We start from the raw sequence: 10,012 nt of genomic DNA, 5'->3' as shown, positions 1-10,012 counted from the left end.
CCAAGATAAAACCACTCAGGTTACGAGAATTCTGCGTAACAAGGAGTTTTGTTTAATGCCCCAACTTACACTGCCTTTACATTTATTCATTTAGCAGACGCATTTCTCCAAAGCGACGTACATCTCAGACAAAATAGTTTGTGCATTATGTTAGAAGAAAGAGAGACATAGTTGCAGACATGTGGTTCTAAAGTAAACTTAGTTTGTTTCTTTCCACTTTATGCACCGATGTCCATCGCACGAGTAGGTGCATAACACTCAGAACAGACGAATCCTGATCACCTCCCAATTTTTATTTTTTAAAGGCACACAAAATCATGCAGATACAGGTCAGGAGCTTCAGTTAATGTTCACATCAAACACCAGAATGGGGGGGGTGATCTCAATGATTTTGATTGTGGCATGATGGTTGGTACCAGATGGACTGGTTTGAGTATTTCAAAAACTGGTCATCTCCTGGGATTTTCACGTACAAAAATCTCTAGCGTTTTCTAAGAATGGTGTGCAAAAAACATCCAGCGAGTGGCAGTTCTACGGATGGAAGTGGTAACAAAGTGTCCCATGATTGTATGCTGACAAAAAAAGTAAAAGTTTACCAATTTCTTTATCTGCTGTACTTGAGAAAAGGCTAACAGACTTGCCCAGAATGAAGATAAAGGAACTCCGCAGAATCGTTTCTGGAGTTAAGTGCTACAAGAGGTATCGATAGGAGCTGACCTTCTTTCATTGACACATTATTTATATTTCAAGTTTTTGAGAAAATCAGCTTGTCAACCTGTAGTTTTCCAATTTCCATAGTAAGGCAAATATTTTTCAAAAGAAGTGGACAGATGTGTGGTGTTCAATGCTGTCTGTACATCTCAGTTTATGGACATGAACTTTTCCACAAGGTATGTAGGCAGACCACTGATGGTGTCGAATTGTCCTGCTTCAGATCTGTATTTTCAAAGAATAATTGTTCCTTTCAATGCATACATTTTATCATTAGCAGTGAATAATGAGATGTTTTTACCCTTGTTAGATTCAGTGCACTCATTTTATATATATTAGCTAGGTAAATCAGTTATTTGACAAAACATAAATCTTTCCACTTTATCTTGTGTTGTTTGAAATCAGTGAGAAACATGAGGATTTCAGTGCATAACTGAAACACTCACAAGAGCACTTTTCCTTGACTGAGCCAGTGAACTCCTGTGTAAAATAGTAAGAACTTGTAATCACTCATCTCATAGTAAAACCTTTCACAAAAATAAAAAGCACTACATCACTGAAAACAAAATCAGACATTTCCAGAAATCCCTGAAAATCTACTCTCTAGAAACAGGAATGGTGTAAAAATGCATGTTCACATGCAGTCATCTGAGAAATGTTTAGTCAGAAAGTGTAAATACATTTTTTACTAAAAATGAGCAAACGAAAAATATGCCAGATTAGATGCAACTCCTGAGGTGCCTTGTACGCCTTGAGGTACCTCATGGGTTGCCATATCCCCATGTCAAAGTCAACAGTCTATTTCTATGACTGTTCCAACAACCCAAGTTTGTATACACCTCCTACTGTTAAATAATAATACTTTTGATATGACATTACACTGACATTAATGGATGGATGGATGCATGGATGCAGTTAGTAGAGACTGTCAACGTAATAGGACATTTATTACCCATCTTGCCTTACACTAAAAAAGTTTCTGGACACAGTGTGAGCTGGTGAGTGATCTAAGCCAGGATAGGAGGTGGGAGGAGAAAGATGAACAGCTCCCAGGGACCTGCTCCTGCCCGAGTTGAACAATAACCAGTCGTACAGATGTAAGAGTCAGTTATATGGACAACAAAGGCGGCAGTTTTAGGCTTCCTGCCAGTATGTGAGTGGTTTGCTTTTGGCCCTGATAAGCCTGCAGCTAAGGTGGAAAATGTGATCGTGGTCAGTCTGACCTGAGGCGGAAGTCAATTGAAACCCTAACTGAAACAAAACAACTGCAGACACATAAGAGCAAATTATATCAACAATAAAGGCAGCTGGCCTGAGGACTTGAGGGGATGGTATGCTTTGGAACCGGTCTGGGTTGAGACTCGGGCTTTCTGTTTGTTTGTCTGATAGAGTGCTGTTTTGTGTCTTTTTGGTCTGTAATAAACCTATCTCTGTAGTTTAAAGTCCTGCTGAGCTGAGCCTTAATCCTGCCCTGTGACCGCCTCTGCCCCAGAAAAGGCCAATTTCCAGAAGAGACTGCCCACTAACCTTAATTTACTTGAAGATTTTAATATTTAAGATCCTCAGAGCTATTCTGATGTAAATTGGTATAACTGTGATAAGTCTTCAACACAAAAATTTTGCCAAACATTAGATGGAAACATGTATACTGTAAATTGAAAGTGGATAAGCAAAAGATAAATGTCCACAAAAATCTTTACTACACAAGCTCCTTTTTCCTTTGCACTGGGTGGCAGTTGTCTGTTTTCTCCTCAGCTAAACAAAGGAGGTCATTCTACAGATCATAAAAATCAAGGTGGGCACCAGACTGATAGCTGTCCTCCAGCAACACCTTTATCAGTTTGGCACTTGACTCTTCACATGTCAGTAGCTGACCTTGGGCCTGCATGGTGCTGATGGTAGATCTGAGATTGGGGTCTCCTGTATTAACTCGTGCTTGTACTTGCATCTCTGTGTCAAGAGGGCCTAAGGGGACAGAAAAATAACTTGTATAGACAATTTGGAAAGGTCTGAATTCAAACAGTCAAGGCCAGTCATACATGCACACCTGTTCTAACATGCATTCAACAGTAAGTACTTAAACAGTCTACCTGGGGCATAGCTTAGAACACGAAGATCAGGCTCTTCCACAGCCAGCACCCGGAACATCATGTCACGAGCAGCTTTGCCAGTGCAGTACAGGACCCAGGAGGGAAATGGCTGCAGGGCACACAGGGAGCTAATGTTGACCACGGTGCGCCGCAATCCAGGTCGCCGCGGGAACACGCTCAGAACCGCTGCAGTTAAGCTGAGTGCAGAGCTGACATTTAAGGACAAGTAGTGGTTCACTTCGCTCAGGTCCGTGAAGCTTGTGGCAAAGCGAGATACATCACCCAAAGAGGCTGCAAGACAGGAATAAAATATTGTAATGGTGCAGAGGAGATTGCTGCAAATAGTTGGGTGTGTGTGTGTGCTCGTACATAGTCCTGCCTGTTCATTAGCATGGTTTGTGCTGATTAGGTGTTCAATAGCTTGATCAAGGGCTTACAACCATGGTGGGACATTGGAAGGCTCAGAGTTGCCTGGTGGTGTGCAAGTGCTTTCAAGTTAGTGTTTCCTATACTGCTCACTGTGTCTTTGTTAAGACAACTCAACACATGAAGAATACCTAAGGCAATCCAGTGTCCGGAACTTTCCACTTGGTAGGCCACAGTTTCTTTTTTGCTTTGGTCTATACTCTTTACACTGAGGTAGGCAGCCAAGTTTCCATCAATAGCTCCCCTGCTGAGTGGATGCTCCAGTGTAGCGAAGTAAGGCTGGGATGTCCTTTGTTACCTCTTCGTGATGCACTTTATTTCAGCGACTGTCAGCAGCCATTCGGTCCCACCCAGGGGTAGACAATCTGCCTGTCACTGGGGGTTGGTGCTAAAGTTGACTCAGTACACAGACAATACTACTCTGATCGTGTGCTCAGACCAGTCACTTGGTCAAGTGTAGAGCCTGGTCCAGTCATTTAGGAGGGCCTCCAGCACAGCACTAAACCCGAATAAGATGGTAATTAAGTCATTTGGTAGCCACTAGGTTGTCTTATCCTGTGACGGACCTCTCAAGGTACTGGAAGTTAACTTTTTCCCCACATCAGCTGAGCAGACAATTTCAAGGGAGATAGGCAGAAACACCCCCTTAACCGTTTGTGAATTGTCTTATGAGGTTTAATAGTGTTTTTGCTAAAGATCTGTTTTGATTGGGATTTGCGGTGGTGTTCTTCTATGCCTGATATTTCAGTATGAATATACTCATTTTTCTACAAGTTCTTTTCCTTCATGTTTTAATTTATAGTGTTCTACTCTGTATGGATATACAAAATTCTCATCAGTATAATTAAGACACCCAGTGCTTGATTTGTTTAAAATTATATTTTAATATGTACAGCAGTTCTAATGTGGAACTTAATTCAATAAAGTTATTATGAAACAAATCAAGGCTGCAACTCAATGCATGTATACATATGAGTATTTATTTGGATTCTTATCTTCAGACTATTTCTGTAAGGGAGGTGGATGCTACAACATATCTGAGTACAGTGCCACAAAAAAAATGGCAAACTGCTATGTTGGCAAGTTATCAAGGCTGAACGAACTTCTGAATTCTCATCCTTTAACTGAGAAGCTGGACATGTTTATACAGATACCTAAATATAGTATGTAATGTTGAAGCTAATCTGATGTACTTTCAATAAAAGATTTTTTCTTAAGACATAATGAAAAATTGAGTTCACATTAGCTGGATCTCTCAAACACCAACAGCCAGCATGGCAGGGAGGGGGGGGAAGAAAAAAAAAAAAAAACCTCTACTGCCCCAGGCTAACTGTGGTTGGGGTGCAGCAGTTGATCAAGTCTTGTAAATAGCTGGGAGCAGTTCTATTGATGCATTTGTAGGCAATAACCAGGGTCTTGAATTTGAGCCGGGCAGCTATAGGAAGCCAATACAGAGAAACGAGGAGGGGAGATGGATGGGAATGCTTTGGCAAGTCAAACAATTCGTGCAGCAGCATTCCGTGTCAGCTGTAGAGGTTTGATGGCAGTAGCAGGAATAAAATAGACAAGAAAAAAAAAAAAAAAAAAAAAAAAAAAACACTCCCCCTCACCCCCAGTGGAGTAGTGCATGAGTCTTCCTCAAGCTCAGGTCCTCTACCCACCAGTTTGGGGGTCACAGCCCCCGAGTGCTCCCATTACCACTGGGACCACTCTGGACTTCACCTTCCATATCCATTCCAGTTCTTCCTTTAGCCGTTGGTACTTCTCAGTCTTCTCATGCTCCTTCTTTCTGATATTGCCGTCACTTGGGATTGTTACATCTATCACAATTGCCTTCTTCTCCTCCTTGTCGACCACCACTATACTATGTCTGGTGGTTGGCCAGCAACTGCCTGCCAGTCTGGAACTTGAAGTCCTACAGAACCTTAGCTCTGCTGTTTTCAACCACATCTCCCATTTGGACTTAGGGACTTCCAGTCTATGCTGCACAGATATTTCTATACACTATCCCAGCCACTTGGTTATGCCTCAGTGTACGCTGTCCCAGCTTGCATCTTACACCCTGCTACTATGCCTCTGGAATAGTCCAGCACATCTTTGCACAGCCTGCACCTTGGATCCCATCTGCTGTGGTAGATCCTGGCCTCTGTGGCTCTGGTGATTAGAGCCTCTATGCTGTCCTTCAGACCAGCCTTTTTCAGCCACTGGTAGATGGAGTGGCTGATGACAAGAAATCTTATCTGCCGATGGTAGATCTGTGGAGGGACTTGGTTTACATGATGTCTCCTCTTCTTCCTCATCACCCTCCATCTTCTGCTGTCTGAAGTACTCACTTAGCAGTATGTCCTAAGGGGCCATGTTCCTGATGTACTCATGGATGCTCCTTGTTTCATCCTGGATAGTGGCTCTGACACTCACTAACCCTCGGTCCCCTTCTTTTCACTTATTGTACAGTCTCAGGGTGCTGGACTTCGGGTGGAACCCTCTGTGCATCGTGAGGATTTTTTGTGTCTTGACATGACATACAGTATATAAACTGTCAAAACAGCAAATACTATGCATGGAGTTTAAAAAAAAGAAAAAAGTAAAGCCAAACTGCAAGAACTGGAATGGTACAAAAGACAATGGAACTTACATCTCTGTGGGCTTGCACAACAAGGAAAGGGAAACATTAAACAAGAAGTGGTGGATAAATGTGCCTCCATTCTTCCCAGTGAGGAACGAGAGTTGCAACACTTGGGAGGAAATTAAGAGGGAATGATAAGAAACCAAGAAGTGTGAATGTGCAGTTTACGTTAAGAGCCGTGAGGGACCTAGTGTAGAAAGCTATGAAGGAATGCTCCAATCTTCAGGAAAACAAAAGCTGAAGTTCGGTGAAGATTTGACCACATCGGATCAGGCTCACAGACAGGCACTTTGGCCGAAGGTGGAAGTTACTCAACATGAAAGGAAACAAGCATATTTCACCCTAACGACACTGAAGAAACAACACGAATGGGTAACAGTAGCAAGAGGCTGTTATGATTTTAAGGCCAAATTCTTCTGGAAAGTATTTGAGTTCTGATTGGATTATTGAACCCAACTGTTATTGGGGAGTGGAGACAAGTTCAGAACTTGAGCAAGTCCTCAGCGTCCCCGACCACAGCTTTTTGTGTTTCACATTTCAGAGTTTAATACAAAGAGAAACCACAAAAATGCTGTTTAATCAGTAGCAGTTGAATAGTTTTTTTTTTTTTTTTTTTTTAAAAAAACTTCTTTATATGCTATTTTTCTTCTCTTTTTAATAATGTCATCTTTTGTTTTTGTTCATTGAATGTTAGGGGTTTACATGACTTAGTAAAAAGAAAAGCCCTTTTTGTTGGGTAAAAAAAAACACTCAGGTGTGATTTTGTTTTTATACAATAAACTCACATATGCATCAGATTTAAATTTTTGTTCAAAATATGATGTACACTGGAAAGGAGTATGGACTGTACTTGGGAAACAATGTCACACTAATGAAATAAGTTTTCCTTTAAAAATATCCATCTGATATATGATCAAACAAGATATTGAAAGGATATCAATTTATGCAAACTGCTCTAGAACAAGAAACCACATTTGACTATTTACATTATTTGTATATAATATAATAATTGTGAATAATAGATAATTCATAGCATTTCCTAGTTATCGTTGTGTATGTATATAATATGGATAAATGTATATACATATTTTTAAAGATGTATGATATATATGTATATTATCTATACATACACGGTATACTATCCTTGCTACTGCTGTACATACTCTATAGATATTTGTATACACATTATTACTGCTACCTGCTCAACCGTTTCTGTACATACTCTCTGCCATATTGTATTTATTTCATTGTTGTACATATATTTAACTGCACTTGTTCATTTCCACAATTCTACTATTTGCACTTCTGGTAGATGCTAAACTGCATTTTGTTGCTGCGTATCCGTATGCAATGACAATAAAGTTGTATCTATCCATCTAAAACATTCTGGTGTGAAATGGGAAGATTAAGGTAAGATACCAGAAAGTAAATGTGAATTTCACAGATAAAGATGCCTCCTATATATTCCTCAACCCACAATCAAGAGACGTGTTTAAGTAAAGCTGTGCACAGTTTTTGCCAATATTATTCAGAAAGAAAAATAGTCAGAGTAAAACTAATATGACCCTTGTGAAAAGTGAACAAAAATACTATGGTAAGATTTTAAGACACAGAATAAGAAAGCAAGACGTACTACTGACTTGTTTGAATTGCGGTGGCTCAGGGGGTTAAACATCGGTGCCCCGCAGTGACGGTGGTGTCGCAACACCAAAAATGCCGTTGGGGGGGGGAGGAGCAGTATTGAGGGGGAATAGTGAGGGGAAAAGGGGGGAGTTTTGTGAGGGGGGAACAGAAAAGGGAGTTTTGTGAAGGCAAACACACGAACGACTCCACAGGTAAAGCTGCAGCGCGGCAAACGGAGCTCCGCACCGAGAGCCTCACCGGCGTTGTTGACGAGCAGCAGGTGCTCCATCATGTCGGCCGCGGCGCTCTCCTTCACCACCCGCAGCGTTTCCTCCACTCCCCGCTGCTCTCCCAGGTCGGCGACCACACAACGGACGTGGAGCCCGTCTCGGCCCCCGCTCGAGGCGCCTATATGCGCCTGGAGCTCCCGCAAGCGGTCGCCGGAGCGCGACACGAGCAGGAGAACGGAGCCCGGTCTCAGCAGGGCGGCCGCCTGCGCGGCCAGAGCTCGGCCGAATCCCCGCGAAGCCCCGCTGACGATGCAGAGCGCGCGACCCAGGTCCTGGGCGCCCAGAGCGGCGACGCCGCCGTCTGACGTCTCGTCCGAATGGAGCATCGCCAAAAAAGGAACAGCGAGCGCTCGCTTCGTAGGTGCGGCGGACCAGGCTGAGCCGCGGTTTACCTACACGGTAGTCACGTGACGGCGCCGCCGCGGGTCGGGGGAGGGGGTGCTTAGGGTTGCCAACCGCTGCAGGAGGAAATGAGGAACACTTCTGCCTTTCTTTGAAGGAAAATAAATAAGGGACACTCGGAATTTCTGTGTAGCTAAATGTATATGTTAAAAAGAAGTCCTGTTGACTGAATTAAATGCTAAAATGAATCTGAGATACATTTAATTTGCTTTAGTTCGCTGACATACGTGTCAGTTGTAAAAAATAAATTGATTTTATGTCATGCTAAAGGGAGGGGGGTGCAGTGGCGCAGTGGCGCAGTGGGTTGGGCCACAGTCCTGCTTTCCGGTGGGTCTGGGGTTCGAGTCCCGCTTGGGGTGCCTTGCGATGGACTGGCGTCCCGTCCTGGGTATGTCCCCTCCCCCTCCGGCCTTACGCCCTGTGTCACCGGGTAGGCTCCGGTTCCCCATGACCCCGTATGGGACAAGCGGTTCTGAAAATGTGTGTGTGTGTGTGTGTGTGTGTGTGTGTGTGTGTGTGTGTGTGTGTGTGTGTGTGTGTCATGCTAAAGGGGGGGGGCACGGTGGCGCAGCGGGTTTGTCCGGGTCCTGCTCTCTGGTGGATCTGGGATTCGAGTCCCGCTTGGGGTGCCCTGCGACAGACTGGCATCCAGTCCTGGGTGTGTCCCTCTAGCCTTACGCCCTGCGTTGCTGGGTTAGGCTCTGGCTCCCTGCAACCCCGACTGGGACAAGCGGTTTCCGATGGTGTGTTGTGTTTTTAAGCACAGCAACTGATTGAAAGTAAGACTGCATTTCACCAGTTTTTATGAACAGCACAAACAAAAGTGCAATATTCTGACCAGTTAAACAAAAAGTCCCTTCTCTTTCCTTCTTCTTAGATCCTCCTTATTTTTTCCATGAGTACTTAACTTCTTCTCACTTCTCGCAGCAGCAAGAATTTCTTTGTCCTTGACCCTCTCACGGGGGGTGTTCCCCTTGCCCCCCTACTGTCAAAGGTATCATCCAGGTAACGTAGCAACGACTAATGACAGTCGGACTCACGCATGCAACACAGCTGTTTTACATCCATTCTTGCGATGTTTTCCGAATCTCTGAACACTTTCATGCGAACTGCTAAGTTTATTTATGCAGTCAATATATGTTATAAATACTTTTAAAGGTCTCTGGGTGTGAAAGGTTAAAATACGGGACAAATGCGTTCCGTATGGTTTTAATACGGAACGATTCCATATTATTTACGGTTGGCAACCCAATTTGTCATGTTAAAGATACCAACGGTAATTTACCACACTAATAGAGCTGGGTACCTTTTACTGGAGCAATTCAGAATTTAAACAAAAAAAGACAAACCAGTTGTGGTGTTTTACACCAAGAACAAATCATTGAGTTTTGTAAATGAAAGGTTCCTGCCAGCCTGTAGGGTGTAAGCTGACCAAGGATAATTGTCATTGGTTAAAGATGGTGAAATGGAGTAAGGTCATTCCGGCAGACACTGACGCAAGTAACCTCCTCAAGCACAAAGTGTTATATAATGCTTTGTTGGAGATGAGGGGAACGCGAGTGATGTTGGGCCTTGGGGAAGACATTCGGACCCGAATTCAGCCAAAGGGGCTCGACAATAAAATACAGGATTTAAACTGGCAGTGCCTCCATGAAAGATTACCCGTAATGGAGAAACTTTATAGGTACGGGTTGACCGGACGTCCCAACTGCCCGCGACCCCAGTGTTTGGGTGCGGAAACGATCAAACGTTTTTTGGGATTGCGGTTATGCCGGGACAGTCTGGTCACTGGTTGAGCCCTTGTGCGGAGAGTTAGACGGTAAAATGGCGTTGACTTTTGATGA

At 43.4% G+C, this 10,012-nt stretch overlaps 1 protein-coding gene across 1 annotated transcript; it reads right to left on the bottom strand.

Moving 5' to 3' along the window:
• Positions 1-311: 311 nt before the first annotated feature.
• spra (sepiapterin reductase a) lies at positions 312-8,335 on the bottom strand. The gene is made up of 3 exons (XM_029252498.1): positions 7,735-8,335; positions 2,802-3,092; positions 312-2,676 (listed from the first exon to the last, which is right to left on the bottom strand). The coding sequence occupies exons 1-3, from the start codon at positions 8,090-8,092 to the stop codon at positions 2,486-2,488; spliced, it is 840 nt and encodes a 279-aa protein (XP_029108331.1). The 5' UTR covers positions 8,093-8,335; the 3' UTR covers positions 312-2,485.
• Between the last annotated feature and the right edge of the window lie 1,677 nt (positions 8,336-10,012).

This window comes from Scleropages formosus, chromosome 5, assembly GCF_900964775.1.
Source record: "Scleropages formosus chromosome 5, fSclFor1.1, whole genome shotgun sequence".
In the NCBI taxonomy this organism is placed as follows: domain Eukaryota; kingdom Metazoa; phylum Chordata; class Actinopteri; order Osteoglossiformes; family Osteoglossidae; genus Scleropages; species Scleropages formosus.
The sequence above is the reverse complement of the archived record's forward strand: the minus strand, read 5'-3'. Positions and strand labels throughout refer to the sequence as shown.